Here is a 19,553-nt window from a genome sequence, read left to right as displayed (position 1 = left end):
GATCACAATATTTTTACAGATTTAAACTGCAGTTGTATATATTGAATAGTCAAATAAACGTGATCAATTAACGGTTATAATTATTAGATTTTTTAAAAATAATCCCAGGTTATTTCGATGTCAATCTATCATTTACATTTTTTATTCATAATTGCGAATTAAACTGATACCACTTTTAGAATGGTCACCATAGGTGACATTTGAAAGTTTAATGTTAACATAAAATTATATCTGGAAAGGCGGATAATGAAGGTAATTGGTATAATCGGCGGTTTTTTTAAATGTCAGTACCTAGTTGTTAACATTTAAATACGTCTCCTATCCACTTTCTAATTTACTTGAGTATTCACCTCTCGTATGTAAGCTACTATTCTACATAGTGTGAGTATATATTTTATCATTTTTAAGTCAAACATTTTTTTTATTTGTTAAGTCTGGATGTTAAGCAAACTTTAATTAAATATAATCTGAGTGAAACATTTACACAAATCAATTAGCTGGCTTACTCCTATTTTACTTTCAAAAGTTTTACACAGTTTTGCCTTATATGGAACCGATTGTATTACATAATATAAATGTAATTATTCTGTATAGTTTATTATCAAATGCGTTTAAGTTAAGGATGTTTGCTGTTCTTGTTAGTGACTTTTGTCAGATATTTTGTCTCCTATAATTTAATTGATCAATTGCAAGTTTGATTTTGCTTGATAATTTCTACTTTTCTTTCCATAAATTTGTAACAGTTAATATAAAACATCAGTTTTGAAAATCTTAAACAATGCTTGTTGTTAATGAAAGAACGAACGTGTATCAATATTAAATTTTTTTAACATTACACCTTGCATATAGGTTAATTAGGCCCTAATATTTGACAAAAATTTTGGCCAAAAAATACTCGATTAAAATATTTTATTAGCATATTCTGTTATTGTCTCTGTTTTACGTCTAAAGGAAATTGAGGTAAATCAGATCATTTGTAGATTACATATTGTTAATTTAAGTTATTTGTTGTCTTATTATGCCTTGTATGTATTGGTCTCTGCTGTTTATCACTTGTCATGTTGTAAACTTGTTTTTAATGCTTTATTATTTTAATACTTTTGGTTGTAAATTATTTATTCACTACAAAAAAATTTAGAACCATTAAATGCCTTGTGTGTTAAAAAACAAACTAGGGTGCGTACCTTTAACTTGGTCACTTGGTAACTTAGTTCCATTATCTATTGTCTAGCAATATTCTGTAAAGGTTTGTGAAGGCAGTAATTGCTAGTACCCTTCGACCTGTACTCGGTGTCGTTTTAATGTTGGGATGTTCAAGTACACAGCCCCGTACACTCTGATTTCGTTAGATGTATTTCAATTTGTATCCATCTGATGAGTTAAGGCTTTTTCAAGTAATTTTTATACTACAGGTTCGTTCTTTAATTGTACTGTTATCAAGTCGGGAGCCTGTAATACAATGGTGTCCGTTTGTTGGTGTTTTACATATTTGTTATCGTTGATTTTTTTGTACATTAAGAAAGACGTTAGTTTTCCCGTTTGAGTTGTTTGACATTTGTGATTTCGGGCCCTTTAATAGCTTGATTTGCGGTATGGGATTTTCGAATTGTTGAAGGCCGTATGACGAGCTTTAGCTGTTGATTATTGTGTCACTAGATCTCTAATGGACAGTTGTTTCGTTGGCTATCATGCCATCTTCCATTTCTGTTTAATTGTTATTTGAAAATAAGGCATCCAAATTCTTTTAACTTTAAAAAAAAAATATCAAGAGTGCACATTAATTTAGACTTTGAGTTTTACTCGTGAAACAATTTTTCAGATTGAACAATGTGTACATTTCATCCATATGCTCATTTACAAAAAAAATGTTTGTACACATTAAATCGAAAACAGACTTTTGGTGTCTAAGGTTTACTTATTTAGTGGTATATCACATATCTCAATTCTGAATATTTACCAGCTTTGATTCATTTTTTTCTCTGTACTCGTACAATGAACAACACAATTATTTATTTTGTAAAAAAATGATTTTCGTTCTCCATTTATATTGTACACCCAACAACACAGTTATGTTTAAGAAATAATTGATGCAAGCTATACTTTATTGTAGTTTTAACATGGATAGGCATTATATTCGTGATTGTTTTTGCCCGAGCGATAGTGACGACTAAAATAACACGAATAATGTCTACCCATGTTAAAACTAAAATAAAGTATAGCTTGCATCAATTATTTTGATTCTGATTATGACAATTCAGGTATTTTCTATGTCCGATGTGTATAAGGGTAAAGCGATTGTGTAGGCTTTCCCATGAACCTCCATTTTTTGTGTGTAAAGAAGCAAACAGCTGGCACTGTGATTTTTCAGAGGGAAGAGTTTTTGGACAGCCAGCATGAACGGTCGTCGGATCTGGGTCAAAAATGTCATTTTCGGAATGCAACACATTACAGTCGTAATAAATGAATTAATAACAACATATGCATCATTTAAGAGTTTGGAAGTGTTTTAAGTTAATGAAATAAAATAAATGCATGCCAATTTGATAAATGTCATTATTTTATAGTAGTCAATATACCCATGTGCCAACAAAAATTATTAGATTTAGAGCATGGATTTATTCATAAAGCGAAAGAAGCACGTCATATTAGAATCGTGTACATGTGTACAGTATTCTATTTTGTTTAAGGTTATTGTTGTTTTTTCTGATATGGTGTAACAGGTAATAGATATATGAAGATGTGGTATGAGTGCCAATGAGACAACTCTCCATCCAAATAACAATTTATAAAAAGTAAACCTCTATAGCTCAAGGTACGGCCTTCAACATGGAGCCACGGCTCACACCGAACATCAAGCTATAAAGGGTCCCAAAAATTACTAGTGTAAAACCACTTAAAAGAGGGACGAAAGATACCAGAGGGACTCAAACTCATAAATCGAAAGAAAAAAAAACTGACAACGCCATGGCTTTATATGAAAAAGACAAACAGACAAACAATGGTACATATGACACAATATAGAAAACTAAAGAATAAGCAACACGAACCCCTCCAAAAACTAGGGATGATCTGAGGTTCTCCGGATAGGTAAGCAGATCCTGCTCCACATGCGGCACCCATCGTGTTGCTCATGTTATAACAAATTCCGTTAATAGTCTAATTCGATAGGTCACATTCATGAAACGGAAGGGGATTGTAGTTACGACGTAATGAATAATCCGATATCATTTGTGAAACGGTTATTACATAACGATCAACCAACTCGTGATGACGTCCTTTTTAATTTACGTAGTGATGGTTCAACTTACCATTTGGAACTCTTAGTTTAATAGCTTTCTTGTGAGCATCAACCCTCTATCAAGAAAATCATGATAGAAAATGCAAGCACGGGAATATCGTATATATTCGAGATATAAACCCCGTATGCAAGTGCTGCTGGAATGTCGCTACTAAAAAAATGGAAATAAAATTGAGAATGGAAATGGGAAATGTGCCAAAGAGACAACAACCCGACCATAGAAAAAAACAACAGCAGAAGGTCACCAACAGGTCTTCAATGTAGCGAGAAATTCCCGCATCCGGAGGCGTGTTCACAATTGGAAAGCTAAAATCATCTCTTTTGTCGATAAGTTTTGTTTTCAACCGACCCTCATTGTTAATATCTAGATGTTAGTCAAAATATGAGGACGACTTAACTGAAAATGTGGTATCCTTTATCTCTAGTTCGATGGGATCGATGCATTCAACATAGTCAACAAATTTTGAATTATTTCGTGAAAGAACATCATCAATATAGCGGAAAGTAGAGTTAAAGGATATTGCTAACTTCTTATCTTTCTTCAGAAGAAGTTCCTGTATGAAGTCAGCCTCATAATAATAAAGTAACAAATCGAGGACAAGAGGGGCACGATTGGTTCAAATTGGAATGCCGACAGTCTGTTGAAAAACACGTCCTCGGAACGTAACAAACATGACACATATGTGTCAATCGAGAAATCAAACATCTTGATAATGTCAGTTTCAGAGAATTTTTCGATTGAACCAGAGTGATCCTTTACAAAGCAGATGTATCCCTTACTTGTATCTACGTTGGCCCTTCTTTTTTTATATAGAACAAAGCAATACCAACTCTTTCAATTTGTCTTTTAGTTTGGAAGATGGAATACTTGTGTAAAGTGTAGAAAAGTCAAATGTTTTAATACCATTAAAATGGGGAAACCAACGGTCTAAAAACGAGAAACGAGAAACACGTATGAACTACATATACAGAGGACAACCACTGTACATCAGATCTATGACGTACGACAGGTGCAAACATTTGCAGTTGTATCAAACATATTAATGGTACCAAACTTTCTCCCTTTTCTGAAAACAATAGTATAACATCACCACATAGAAAGACACACTATAAAATATCAATTGGAAGGCTTAACTCAATCAAAAAACGCAAATTAACACACACTGGACGAATAAATTTGATATGTGATACCTGAAGGCAAATACATAGTTTATACACATTATAAGGGATACACAAGTAAGGTAAATATAAATAAACAAGTTTACCTAATATTTTATTGATTTTGTATTCATATTATGTCAAAGATCAAATGTTTTCGCTCAGTGTACTAGTATGTTCACTTGTGTGAATATGTCTCTTCTTTGAGTTAAGCCATTTCAATTGATATTTTATAGTGTATCTTGCTCTGTTGTGATGTTATTCTATTGTTTCGTATAAGGGTGAAGGTTTGTATTTATTAAAACATTTAACCCCGCTGCATTTATTTTCACCTGTCTTATGTCAGGATTATGATGTTCGGTAGTTGTCGTTTGTTGATGTGGTTCATAAGTTTTTCTCAATTCTCTTTTTTATTTATATTAGTGCGCTGGTTATCCCGTTTGAATGGTTTTACACTAGTCATTGGAGAGCCCTTTATAGCTTCCCGTTCGGGGTGAACTAAGGCTCCGTGTTAAAGACCGTACTTTAACCTATACTTATTTTCTTTTACAATTTGTGACTTGGATGTAGAATTGTCTCATTGACACTCATACCACATCTTCTTATATCTATCAGGTTTTAAAAATATATACAACTGAATATTTTATTGGTAAACATATCCTAAGTATGTTTTCTCTTATATCAGAAACCTTGAATATATTGTGATATTCTGAAAATTTAGCAACAAAATCTAGAGAATAACTGAATCGTTTACCTTTATCATTTTTTGTTTTACATCATAAAACGAATTATAATAAATATTATATGGTAGTCACTCGTTTTATCCATGGACAAATTCACATTTAGCTTAGCTGATATCTTAGCAAAACATGTGATATTATAAAAGAAAGTAAAAAACTGACTTATTACAAATATAGCTGTTTTTATATTAAAATTTTTATCATTTCATGTATTCGAATTGTTTGAAATTTAGTTTTACTTTGAATTATTTACATTATCACAATGTATCAGTTGTATCACGACTTGATTACTTTTTCCATGTAAATAAAACCGATATATAAATTATTATACAATGTATAAAAAAGACTTGAAAATAAATAACAGTGCATGCTATAGTTTTTTATCATTTTACATCTATAAAAATTTTTTTCACAGGGCAATGGAAATGTATCTTTTCTTTGTTGTGTTGTTTTTGACTGCAATAAGAGGTAACGTATATTTATGCGAGGCTAAACTTAAATAATTGTTTTCATATTATATTATATCATGTTCATTTGCAAGTACAATCGCATTTGGTCGAAGTAAGCTGACTGATGAACGAAACGACTTTAAGAAGTCTCATACATAACAGGTTCAATAATGACCTATTTGTGTCAACCATCATTTAAATGCAAGGATTGTCGCATGATAATATGCTACGAAATATCCTTTTATTCACCGATAAAACTGTCTCCCATGGTTGCTGTCTTAATATTAAAGGATAAGGAATTTTGTCCGGCCTGTATGTGAAGTTAATGTAACGAGCTTATTTAATACTACCTTACGATGCCAACGTAGTCATGTGCCAACATACTACCATCGGCCGAATGTGAAAAAAAAGTCTTCCAAATCTAGATCGCCTTCTGGAAGCTTCATTGACTTTCTGTCATATCTTAACCATCCGCTAAGGTACTGTGAAAGTACTTTAATTCGTGGGTATCAATTTTCGTGGTTTAAGGAATATTTACATGTTTGTGGGTTTTTAAATTCATGGATTTTAGTTTTCTAAAAATAAAAAAATAAATAAAAATTAAAGCATTTTAAGAGACGAAGGTTACAAATAGTCTGGATTGAGGAAATTGCAAAGTAAACATTTGACCGTGTAAATCATAATGATAACACTAGTTAACCCATGATAAAGTGATCAACAGATTAAAGATCATCGAAGGTATTAATTGGGTCATAAACATGTCACCTAAAGAAAACAGTAACATAAACAAATGCTATAAACGTATTTTGAATTGTCAAATAATTCTTATCAAAATCAAACCCAGCGTGAAATTATAATTTCCCATATGTACGAGAACTATGAGGATATAAAATGAACACTTTATCATTCTAGCATATCAATACTGGAAATCTTACTTTCATCGACCAAAAATATTTTTTTAGAGAAGTAAAAGATCAAATTAAAGTTGTACAGTTTAGGTTATTAAAGATTATATGGGTATAATCTTGCATGCGGTTGTAGTTCTGTGACTGCTATTAAAGTATTCTCAGATTTTGCGTTATTCAATATATTTTCTAGATCATATCAGTAGTCGAACCTACCGATGGGGTTCTTTCCATGTCTTGATTTGGTCAATGGTTGTTTTATTTCGTTTGACACTTAAATTCGTGGATAAAGTCATCCACGAAAACCACGAAAATTGGTACCCCACGAATAAAAGTACTTTTACAGTAACATTACACTAGAACTATTATTAATATTGCCTGTTACTTTGTCTAAAAAATTTTGAGATAATGAACTGACAATGGATGCATAAATATATTATTACTTATATTCAGACTAAGTTAGTACAATTTGTGAGGCCTTTTCCGTCTTTTTAAACCAGTAAGGTTGTTATCTTCACATGAGGAAAAGAGGAATTTCTTTCCTGTTAACTTTTCAATCATATGGTAATACAATATAGTATTTATTATATGATTACAAGACAAAATGAATTATTTTAAGTCAATAGTTAAAACTAAATCAAAATTATATTAAAAGCATCTTACTAATTTAAGTATCCACTTTCTACTTACGCATCACAATTTGTGGGCATTTTTTGGTAAATTCATTTTTTTTAAATTTCAGTCAAATCGAAGTAGCTTTAGTTATAAAATTTGCTAGTATTCATATTCATACGTCCCTCTTTTTTAATCACACATAGATAATCATTAGTAGACTACTTTTAAAAAAAAAACACAGCTGGTAGCTGCTAAACAAACCAATCCTATAAATACACGTGTACTTGTGGTTTCACCTATTAACGACAGATTTACCACGATTCCGAAAATACGTTGAAACAAGGGATTTCATTAAGTAAACTTGTGCAAATTTTGGCTCGGAGAACGTGAAGTGTGTTTCTGAGTAAAATTAGAATTTATTTCATATTACCTTTTAGTCTAAACTTCATATAATCAGACTGTTGATAACCAAACAAATAAATGACAGTATGGTCCTAGAACTCAGATCGTGCCCCTCCCCCTAATAAAAAAGAACATAAAAATTCACAGTCCCCTATCCTGAAAATAAAACAAAGTATAACAAAGTAAAACATTATCTATTCCCCATGCATTAAGATATGTAGTAATTAATTGTAAAATCTAAACAGGTGGAATGACGGAGGTGCTCCCTCCAGGAAAATGTAAAGACTGTTCCGACGGTTCTGGCTGTATATATAGATATCAATTCTGTAATGGCTGGAATACATGTGACAATGGGGAGGATGAAAACGAAGATATATGTAGAGGTACGAAGGTTAAATGTTTATCTGTAAAGAGAATCTGTAATGTGTTTATAACATAAATGTGTAATTGCAAATTGCTTTTCATCTTTTTGTAGGTTTTCATGCTATTCATATTGATCTTCCCATTGAACAATAGAATTTATATGACGTATGAAAAATTTGTGTAAGTTGCATTTTTTGTCTTCATGTTATATAGATTTTTATCAATAAAACGACATCGAAAGTGTAATTTATATTTAACATTTCTTAAAACAAAAACAAAACCGTTCACTTTAGAAACATTTTAAATAGAAATAGAAACATATGGAAAGCCCCTAGAGGTTGCAATTCTGTAAATATTGACAATGCAATTTCCAATAGGAACTCCTTTTACGGATAAAACTGTACCACTTTTACTAGATTGGAAGATTGGATTATCCTAGAATTGAAAGTTCATATGCACCACAATTTTTTTCAAAGGTCAAAATATAGGGCTGTGCGGCATATTTTCAACGTTTATATGCCCTGATCTTCTCAGAGTTTAAACTAACACTAGTTTTCTTAACTACCCTTACCTCGAATGAAAGGTTGTCAATTAAAATACAACTTTTCTGCCTCAAATGGTCAATTTAGAATTCTTGTCACAACAGTATCATCTGTAACCATATATTTGACACAATTTAGCTAATATATATACTAGAAGTGTTCAAACAAAGTCATATGTGCAATAGTTGTATGTATGCAGATAACAGTCTGAGATAGAAATTCACTTTAAAATCATAAAATCATAGCATTTACAACTTAAATTATTTGTTTTATGACCCAGGGAGTAGGCAATTTTCTCTGTTTTTTTTGCCCCTGGGGCCTCAAATTTCTTAATCATTCTGCTGTTTCTAGCAATTTGGAATATTTAGTACACATTCAGGATAGAACACACTATTGTAAGTTTTGTTGAGATATTTTTTTTTCTAGCTTGTATTTATTATGCCGCAGTGATAAAACAGCAGATTAAGGTGTTGCGGCTTACTTTTAGGTTATCGAAAGGACAAAAACACCCATAAATAATATTCAGGAAGGATGTATGAGTTTAAATGACTGCGAAGAGTAAATATAAGCACTTCTTAACAATTTAACTTACAAATATGCAAATATTATGAATTATTTTTGTATCCAGGACTTGAAGTAAACTATGCACACTGTAAACTGTGAATTTATGCTGAGTCATCATATGAAAGGCCCAGGATTCTATCAATCTTCATTAAATATTTATAAAACTTCATATTTGAGTTAATTTCTTCAAAATTTGTGAAATGTAGCAAATTTGGTTGAATTCTGAATGTCCCCTTTTTCACCCTATATAGGTTGCAATTCTGTAAATATTGACAATGCAATTTCCCATAGAAACTCCTTTTACGGCTAAAACTATACCACTTTTACTATGAAGTTTTGAAAAAAATCTTATCCTAGAATTGAAAGTTCATATGCACCACAATTTTTGTCAAAGGTCAAAATATAGGGCTGTTTAAACTAACACTTATTTTCATAACTACCCCTACCTCGAATGAAAGGTTACCACAGATTTCAATGTAAACAATATGCGCATGTAAATTTACTGGTAACATTCCCAAGTTATGTCTCTGTGAGATCGAACACAGAGAGCATAACTGGGAACCAGAATGTAAACAAAATAAATTTTCTATGAATATTCAAAAGAGGCGTGTTTTGAGAAACAGCTGTATTTACAAAGTGCAACTTTCAATAGAACTATATAGCAAAAACCTATCTGAGACCGCTTAAATGACGTGGAGACCCCCTGTTCTTTCAATGTCCAAGAAATTCGATGAATTAATATTAGACGGATTGAGATATCAAGGGGCTCTCAATATAGTCCTGTGCCCTTTGTCCTGAAATAATTTTGACAACTTTTTTCTGAAAAGTGACAATCTAACCACTCCGTAGAAATCGAATATGACATTATTCTGAGAAATCCTGTACATACAATTTTTATATATACAGAGTGTTAAATGTTTATTGTTTTTAATCTAGAATTGGAATGTGCAAAAGGTGATATGAAATGTAAAGACGGAATACTATGTTTTCCTGAATATACTTTATGTAATTACTACGCCTACTGTAAAGATGGTTCTGATGAGGATCAGGAAATGTGCAAAAGTAAGTATACTTTTTGGAGAGTGCTATTACTGGATAACATAATTCAAAATTGACAAACTATTCTAAATAGATATAGGGAGATGTGGTATGAGTGCCAATGAGACAACTCTCCATTCAAATAACAATTTATAAAAGTAAACCATTATAAGTCAATATACGGCCTTCAACACGGAGTCTTGGCTCACACCGAAACACAAGCTATAAAGGGCCCCAAAATTACTAGAATAAGTGTAAAACCATTCAAACAGGAAAATTAACGGTCTAAGGTCTTGATACATCAAGAATTGATAAAGGTTTCTTTGTTTAGTATGTAATATCTTATCATAAACAACATGCGGATTTGTTCGGCAAGTGATTTCCAACAAGGCAAGAGTCAGCAAGTTAACTGCCACAGAAACGCACTTTCAAATTGTTTTACTAAAATATGTATGCAACTCGGTCATGACCATGTTATATTAGGGACGGAAAATGTATACTTCTGTAAAGTCCGCGTAAAACGACGTTTGGTAACTTGTTTATCAAGTCATTGAACTACTACCGCAGTGTACATGTACAGTACAATTATTCATGTTATTTTGAAACATAAATCCATCGCCTAATTGCTTCTACCTTTCCAATAGATCGAAGGTGTCCGACTGATACAACAAAGTGTAGTGATGGTATAGAATGTTTTTCACCAGAAGATCTCTGTAATGGTAACGCATTGTGCAAAACTGGTGATGATGAAGATACAGCAATGTGCAAAGGTTTGTTCTTAATTACAAAATGTAAATATTAATTATGTGTTGTGTCTTAGAGTTCTTGACAGGCACAGGTTCAAACAATGCAGTTTTAAACATTCACACACGTATCATAAATAAACAAGTGAAGGTGGTAGCCGACAGATTCATAAAAATTGCTTTGACTCGTTTAATGTTGATAAAATGTGTGGCAAAATGTTTACTTTGACCCTTTTACAAAAATATTTTTTTCTTAAACTTAAACCACATACTTTATTGTAAAATTTTCATCAGGCATATAACAGTTTTACAAACGCCAATTTTGATAATTAAGAAGCTTAATATTTCCTTAACAATAGAACGTCATTAAAACTTTCAACTGATTTTTTTACTGAGTTTTCTGCCTTTATTCAAGGGAACATTTTGTTTCGACTATTTTGGTATGCAACCGGATGTGACGCACTATGAATTGGTGGTATTACACATAAAGAAGATTTTTTTTGGCGAATAAACTGAGTGTGACTTTTTTCCATTGTAATAATGGTTATGTCAAGCATTCCTGTCAAGTTTGGCATAATTAGCTCAATAGTTTAAAAAAATATAGCATAATGTAAGAATACATCTACAGCGATTCGAGCAAAATGTCCTCGAGAGATCCAAACCAAGCTGCATCATGATAAAACATAGTGTTGACCTTCAAATAATTATTTCATCTACATAGTTGAATATGATAATAAAAGATGACTGTATGATGATAATTATAGGTTCCATAACGAGTGAGAATTAGATATCGATTGATATCAACTCGAGTTATTTAATTTCAATAATAATAAACGAGCCTATGGCGAGTTTATTATTATTGAAATTAAATAACGAGAGTTGATATCAAGCGATATCTAATTCTCACAAGTTGTTAAACCTATTTCTCTTATGGCAAAAAGTTGTATGTGCGTGGCCTATTTGTTGCGAGTTGTGTTGCTACGACCGTTTTTCTTTGCAACGCGTACTGATCTTTCTCTTATGGTTGGGGCCTGTTATCTAATTTGTAACAAGTGTATTGACACGTTATTTCTACAATAATTAACAAATAACTCACTTGTTGCGCCTTAAAATCTTCTTTTTATCAAATTTTATTACATTCTGAAGCGGCACAGAAGCCAGAAAATGCCCGGTGTTTATGTATGACACCGGAAGCATACCTATGACGTCACGTAGTGTAGGGACCAAAGAAGATAACATCTTTTCGCGGAATTTTCTTTAATGAAGATTTTACACTGAAATTGTGATTGAAATTTAATTATGAACTTGTTTTGCATTAGAATAGAGATAACTGCTTTGCGGACGTCCATCGGTAGTTTTACTGTCGCATACAGAGGGAAATTGAAATTGAAAGTTGTGCCAGTTATAATGCCCTTTGCTCCGTTACATAACCGTACACGGGTTCCTTTATTAATTTTTCGTTCATGATAAGATTTATATTAGATAATGCAGACGATAAAGCAGACGAAAATCGCGAAAACCGGAAGTAAACAATCAGTTGTCAAGATAAAAAGTAGTCCCGTCATGACCTTTTCCAGTGAATAATGACCTGATCAACGGCCAAGGAAAATATTGGAAATTTACGAGATAAGCCAATCAAATTAACGTAATTTTGATATCACTTTTTCATATCACACTCCGTACGGTGTGATACGAAAAATATCTTTTCACGTGGGAGTTAGATAACAGGCCCCAACCATAAGAGAAATAGCAATAATGAACCTATGTTTCCTCCTCACAAGGTCTGTTTTTGGTCCATTTATACCTCAGATTACTTCAAAATATCAACTGCTGATGCTATTTAATACAAATTTGGAGTAATTTTCACTCATTTAGGATATTTATGTTACAACAATTGAGTAATTTAAGTATTCGAGCTAAATGAACTATCAATGTAAAAGTTTACAGTCTCCAAGGATGCTTTAATAAGTCCTTACGTAAAACTTAAATTTATTCCGCGTTCCAGAGATGGACAAATAAAAACTTCTATGTAAGTGAATAGGCTCCCAAAACACTAAGTATTGCTTGTTCTGTCAACTAATATTCATGGTAGAATCCTATTTCAAGGATGTTTTCATTTTTTTTAGTTTCACTAAGATAACAAGAAATGTTAACACGTGAGAGTACTCAAGAGGTTAAAGGAGCATGTACAGCTTCCCATATTAGGTGTGATACCACCATCGATTTCCTCATAGTAGTCTTTGTTAAATTTGCACTTTCCCAAAAAAATGTGCAGAATTTAAATTGTTTCAAGAAAAGAAATACCTGGCATGAGAAAAGTTGTATCATGTCTAGTACTATAGAAAAAAATTCATTAACATAACATTTAATTGCATATCAGAAAAAAAACATCACTTGAGGTTAACTAATCAAATTTTCCGCTTTTTTTAACTTGTCTGCAACTTTAGTAACCAGTTTGTTTCTAAAGATATTTTATAGAAACTACAAATAAAAAAATATTGATGCTTTGAAAAACCTCAGATATATTTTTATGACAATGATTCAAAGGACTATTTTTCCTCGACTTATTTTCGTATGCAACCCGATGTGACGTACTATGATTTGGTAATATTACACCTGAAAGCAATTTACCACTAATTATTCATCAATTATAACCTTAACAATTTACTTTGGTTTGATTATTCACTGATTACTGTTGAGATTTAATTGTTGAAATACTATTATATGTGTTAAACATCTTTGGATTATTTAAACATAATCATAGCAATCTGCAATTTATGATATGCAAATACAAAAAAAAGAGAAATTTACTGTCGACAAAATTAGAACGATACAACTTTGGACATGGTTAAACAATTTCATCATCAAATGATACAGAGAAAATACTCTATCGACAATTGTGTTCAAACAAATATAAGAAGAGGTAGTTTGAGTGCCAATGAGACTGACCATCAAAGTCACAATTACAAGTCATAGTACGGCCATTAACATGGAGCATTGCTCATTAAAAACAAATCAATGTTCAAATTAACAGTATATAAGATGTATAAATATTTTGATAAAATGCTGAACTACAAGATAAGTACTAATTGTCGATTTTGATGGCGGATGAATAAATGCCAAGTCCGTCCTTGTTCTCGCAAGATGTTTTTGCTTGTAAGTGATGAGATGAATTGATCACTTTTCAAATGTTTTGTAAAGTCTGTTATTTTGCTGGCCTGTAACACGTCTACTGAACCAGATAAGGGGGGGATGTTTACAAAATAGTTTAACTACATAACATTATGTTTTGCCTGACCAAATATTCCTGTACTCAACGGTTGTCGATGGTTGCTGTATTTCATTTGTTTTCTTTATGTTCTGTTCATACATAGGGTCATCATGTTGATAGTTTGAACTCATTCACAGCAGTCATATAGGGACATTTAAAGCCCTCTATACGGTATGGGTTTTGCTCATGAAGACCATACGTAAACCTATAGTTATTAATTGATATGCCATTTAGTCTTTGATTGACACTTGTCCTTTCGATAATAAACCATATTTTCCATTTTAAAAAACAAATCAAATGTGTTCCTTTAGATTTTCAGTGCCAACCAGATCATGTCAAATGTGCTGATGGTTTACAGTGTATTAGAACGACGGACCTCTGTGATGGATATACACATTGTAATGATAGATCCGATGAAAGTAAAGATACGTGTAAAGGTCTGTATATACCAATTTTGGTTCTATTTATAGCGTTCTTTTACATTTAGGTTGTTCTGTGTATTTCATGAAATAATTGTCATACCTGAGATTTATTCTTTGATTAATTTCATTTTTTTATTATTTAGATCTACATTGTATGTGCCTATCTTTCTGATATCGCCTTTTTAAAATATTTGTGTTGTACACTTATTTGAAAGCTATATGTTAAATTTGGGTACTGCTTTATGAATATCTGACACATATGTGCATTTTGAGTTTTAAATTAATATTATTAAGCAAGATCTTTTAACGTCAGTACACAGTGTCCTGACTCAAAATGGCTACATTGACGGAATTCAATTTTGAAGGTTACTATGTGTTATATGTTCGAAAAAAATTTAAAAAAGAAGAAGACATAACTTGGTTTTGTTGAAGAATTTTTTTCATATTTGCTATTGAAAAAAAAAATAGTAATGTAACATTGTTCAAATATTTTAGATATGGTCAGTTTTATTATTTTATTATCTGTACGTTACACGACATGGTGGTATTTAAGTCATATTAGTAATACAAAATTAGCGTTGTTGATTTCAAACACAATAAAAGACAATTACATCGTATCAAAACTTGAGTGGTATTAACATTAAACATGTTTAACACAAACGTGTATACCTAAGTCAGCCAAAGAGCGTCTATTTATTATTGGGATAAAACAAAACAATAATATTATAAACATTTGGGGTTGTTTTTTTAGTTTCTTTAGGTTTTAAACTAACTGTCAGTACATCACAGATGTGAACTTAAAGACCGGCGAACGGTATGAAATAATCATTCAAACATTTTCTCATGAAAATAACAAATAAACTGTCAACGCCATGGCTCAAAAAGACAAATAAACAGACAACAAGTATATACAACAAAAAACAAAGGACAAAAAGTAGGTGTGTAATTAATTCCGTGGCTGTTGTTTGTTTCTGTATCTCATATTTTGTGTCGTTTGTTCATTCATTGCTTTATTCATAATTCTACCAGTTATTTTTCTTGTCATATCGGGGGCATTTCTAGTCTAGTAGTTTGGATTTTGCTTATTGCAGAAGACCATATGGTGACATGTGATTGTTAAAAAAATATTTCATTTGTCGTTTGTGAACAGATGTAATATTGGCATTGCATAATGTTGTGGGGTTTTTTTCATGATATAAATCAAATACTCGTTTTAAAGATTTTCAGTGCCCACAAGGTCATGTAAAATGTGCAGATGGTTTACAATGTATGAACACGTATAACCTCTGTAATGGATATTTACAGTGTAATGATGATTCCGACGAAAGTAAAGAGATCTGTTCAGGTGTGTATATTTTCATTCGATAATCATTGTAAATAGGCTTTTATATTATTTCGCATAATCTTTACTTTCAGGTTATTTTGTGTATTTCAAGAGATAAATAAACTATCAATCTGCTTCTTGGATTTTTAACCTTTGCTATTTTATTATCTTTGTTCCTATGTTTCTGAGATAAATTCTTTATTATGCTTGTGTTGTAGGGAGTATGAGGTTAAATATGCTTAGCCCAGCCTTAATAACTCTGATTCGAATTGTACATACACATTATTTATAACAATTCATGAATGTCGATAAATCTAATCGAACAATATCATAACCGTATCCTACCGATTTTAAGGTATTGCCAACAGTCAAGTTTGTACTTCATCATGTTCATGCATAAAAAAAAAACATGCAAATATATTGGGAAAAGTCTATTTTAAGATGTAAAATTGAGAATGGAAATGGGGAATGTGTCAAAGAGACAACAACGATCAAAATGCATACGAATATTGAAAAATGTTAGTCACTTGACAACATGGAAAACTCTTAGACTAACTAGTATTTACGTATCTTTGACAACAAACCTCGTATTTTGACTAGCAGCTTATATTCAAATTCCTTATACATGTATACTGAAATTATAATAAAACATACCAATATGCTTCTAAAACTATAACGTTATTGTCGTCAAATTAATGAGTGAGGGAAAAATAATAGTTCCATTACATTCAATGTGACCTTTCGAATAAGACTTATAGCTGGGTTTGTTTATTTGAAAGAACAGCTCGACCTATACCATATACGAAGCACATTCTGCGTTCACGTCCGGAACAACTAAGATTACCTCCTGGTTTTGAGGTACGAATTGTACGTGTACGAAACGCACGTCTTGCGTATCAAATAATTCGCCTGATACCTTTGACAACTATCTACATCACTGTGACGATCATACTGTTGGACGTTTCGTCCTTTATGGTATCACTAGCCCAGAACTCAGCACATCGGTGTATGAATATAAATGTGATGGTCATTTTTTATAAATTTACTAGTTGTGAAAAGTAAAATCACAAAAAATACTGAACTCAGAGGACGATCAAATCGGAAAGTCCCTAATTACATGGCAAATTCAAATGAATAAACACATCAAAAACGACTTGGTACATGCATTTTCAATTGTAGAAAATGGTGAATTAAACCTGGTTTTATAGCGCTTAATCTCTCACTTTGTACAACAGTCTCATCAAATTCCGTTATATGTACAACGATGCGTGAACTGGACAGGCATAATTAATAAAATAGTCAAAATATGGGTACAGCATTCATCATCGTGTTACAGAAACAATTTAACAGAACACAAAATCATCTATCAAAATCAAAACACATTCATTGCTTCGCGTGTCTGACGTCAGAACATTTATACGTCACATATTTTTGTCGCTTAATGTTAATGCAAACAAATTTAAAATTTCACATTGGCAATGTTAGCATACATGGTTAAAAAAATCAAAAGTAAGTAAGAATTAATTTCTGAAATAGACCGAGATTTAAAATTGTCCAAAACTTCTATAGAATTTATAAGAATCCATATATGGTTCATCTAACTACGTGATTAAATAATTTTGACGTTTGTGGTTCAACGTATTTCTTAATTTATAATAGAAATATAAAATAATGACATATTATAAAAAAAATAACATAGTGAGAGGATCATTTAAAGTACAGAGTAACGTTATCAGAACCAAAGAAACACAAAAAGTCGCATATACAAAGACACCAGCAACATTTGAGCAAGCTATTGTTAAGTCTGTTTGTCTTTTTTTCTGTGTGTTTTTTTGCCATTTCATTGTAAACTATTTAAATGTCGCATTTAGAATGTTCCGCCTCTCAATGTCGTTTATTTATATCATACATTGATGGGGATATTGTTTTCAGGTCTCAAGGTCGTCGTGCTTTCATTTGGTTTTGTGTAAGTAAGTGGTGTGCGCTTAGCATTTATCAGTTTAAAAACTGATACACAACATTCCTTCTGTTACATTACATACACTTATTCCTATTGAGTAATTTTGTTAAGCGTTTCATGCTAATCATATATATATATATGTCTAAATATGTGTTTAAATCACGGATACAACTTCGTCGTTCAAAAGCTAGTTATAATAATTAAAGTTTCCTTCAGATCACAGTAAACAATTATTTTGTATTCATGTGATTATCAGTTGAGAAATATTGACGCAGACCTAATTATAAGATTATCATTAAGATTTCGACTGTGGTGAACATAAAATCAAATGCAAGGATGGTATCCAGTGCATATATAAAAACAGTCTGTGTTCTGGTTGGACGGAATGTAGTGATAAATCTGATGAATCACCAGAAGTCTGTAATGGTAAGAATACAATTATTTTACATTTCAAAATTTGAATTTAGCACCACACTAAAGTGCGCCCACTCGGCATATTATTCATTAAAATATAAGAGTACACACTCATTTATCATGTTTATATAAGAAATCAAAACAAATAGATGCCAATTGTTTTTTTCCGCTGTTAATTCACTTGACGCTAGGGGCCGTGGTGGCCGTGTGGTTACTACTGTAATCACTAGTCAGTCAACAATTATGTTGGATGTTCGAACCCTACTCGTGTGGGTGCACTCGATTCCAATATTAATTGACAAGGATTGTCAGTTTTCTTATCGAAGGTCGGTGGCTTTCTCCGGGCACCCTGGCTTCCTCCATCAATAAAAATTTGAATTTAGCACCACACTAAGGTACGCCCACTCGGCATATTATTCAATAAAAACTGACCGCCACGAAATAGTCTTAATGCGGTGCTTAAAATTGGAGGTAAAACACCAAAAATCAAATCAAAATTAAATCGATTGACGATGATGAAAATGGAGATATGTATAAAGATTCATCGATATAAAAACAAACATTGCTAGGTCTAAAATAACTTGAATAAGGGACTTTTAAGAAGCAAATGTAAGCCATTTGTTATCGTACGCAATGTTGCTTAAAGCAATCATCAGGAAACTTGTTTTAAAAACGAACTATTCCTAATGTCAACTTATATTTCAAATAGCATTACTCATGTTTTCGTATTCAGAACATGTTGAGTAAATAATATTAAAAATTGTAGTAACCATGCAAACAAAGAGGTAAATGTAATAATATACTGGAAGACAAAAACAATTTGTCATTTTGTAATAAATGCAAACCACGAGACTATTTTTTTTTTATAACAATAGTGTTGTGTCGAAACTTTTACTGGGAAATCATTATGTTGAACAACTTATCTATGTTTAATCTCTTTGAATTATAGATTATGAGTGTCCAGAAAATCAAGTAAAATGTAAGGATAACATACAGTGTATATATAAATCAGCCCTGTGCGATCGATACCCTAGATGCCGTGATAAATCTGACGAGGATGAAGACATGTGTAAAGGTATAAACTTGTACAAAAGGTCATGTAGGATAGGTAAACTTGTACAAAAGGTCATGTAGGATAGGTAAACTTGTACAAAAGGTTATATAGGATAGATAAACTTGTACAAAAGGTCATGTAGGATAGATAAACTTGTACAAAAGGTCATGTAGGATAGCTAAATTTGACAACCTCTTAACAATAGAATTTCAAACGATATTAGATTAAGATTATCTAAAGACGTCCATGCTCGCCTATTTCTTAAGTCAAGCTATTAAACGATTTGACCTT

The 19,553-nt window shown here is 31.8% G+C and overlaps 1 protein-coding gene across 1 annotated transcript in view; it reads left to right on the top strand.

Moving 5' to 3' along the window:
• Positions 1-304: 304 nt before the first annotated feature.
• Positions 305-19,553, top strand: part of LOC139525435 (low-density lipoprotein receptor-related protein 2-like) — a 53,962-nt gene continuing 34,713 nt past the window's right edge. Inside the window, exons 1-9 of the mRNA XM_071320761.1 lie at positions 305-381; positions 5,612-5,664; positions 7,813-7,950; positions 9,973-10,098; positions 10,719-10,844; positions 14,400-14,525; positions 15,730-15,855; positions 18,095-18,220; positions 19,158-19,283. Of these exons, the coding sequence (XP_071176862.1) occupies positions 5,616-5,664; positions 7,813-7,950; positions 9,973-10,098; positions 10,719-10,844; positions 14,400-14,525; positions 15,730-15,855; positions 18,095-18,220; positions 19,158-19,283 (943 nt within the window). The 5' untranslated portion in view covers positions 305-381; positions 5,612-5,615. The remainder of the gene's footprint in view (positions 382-5,611; positions 5,665-7,812; positions 7,951-9,972; positions 10,099-10,718; positions 10,845-14,399; positions 14,526-15,729; positions 15,856-18,094; positions 18,221-19,157; positions 19,284-19,553) is intronic.

Source organism: Mytilus edulis, chromosome 5 (assembly GCF_963676685.1).
Source record: "Mytilus edulis chromosome 5, xbMytEdul2.2, whole genome shotgun sequence".
Taxonomy (NCBI): domain Eukaryota; kingdom Metazoa; phylum Mollusca; class Bivalvia; order Mytilida; family Mytilidae; genus Mytilus; species Mytilus edulis.
The sequence above is the reverse complement of the archived record's forward strand: the minus strand, read 5'-3'. Positions and strand labels throughout refer to the sequence as shown.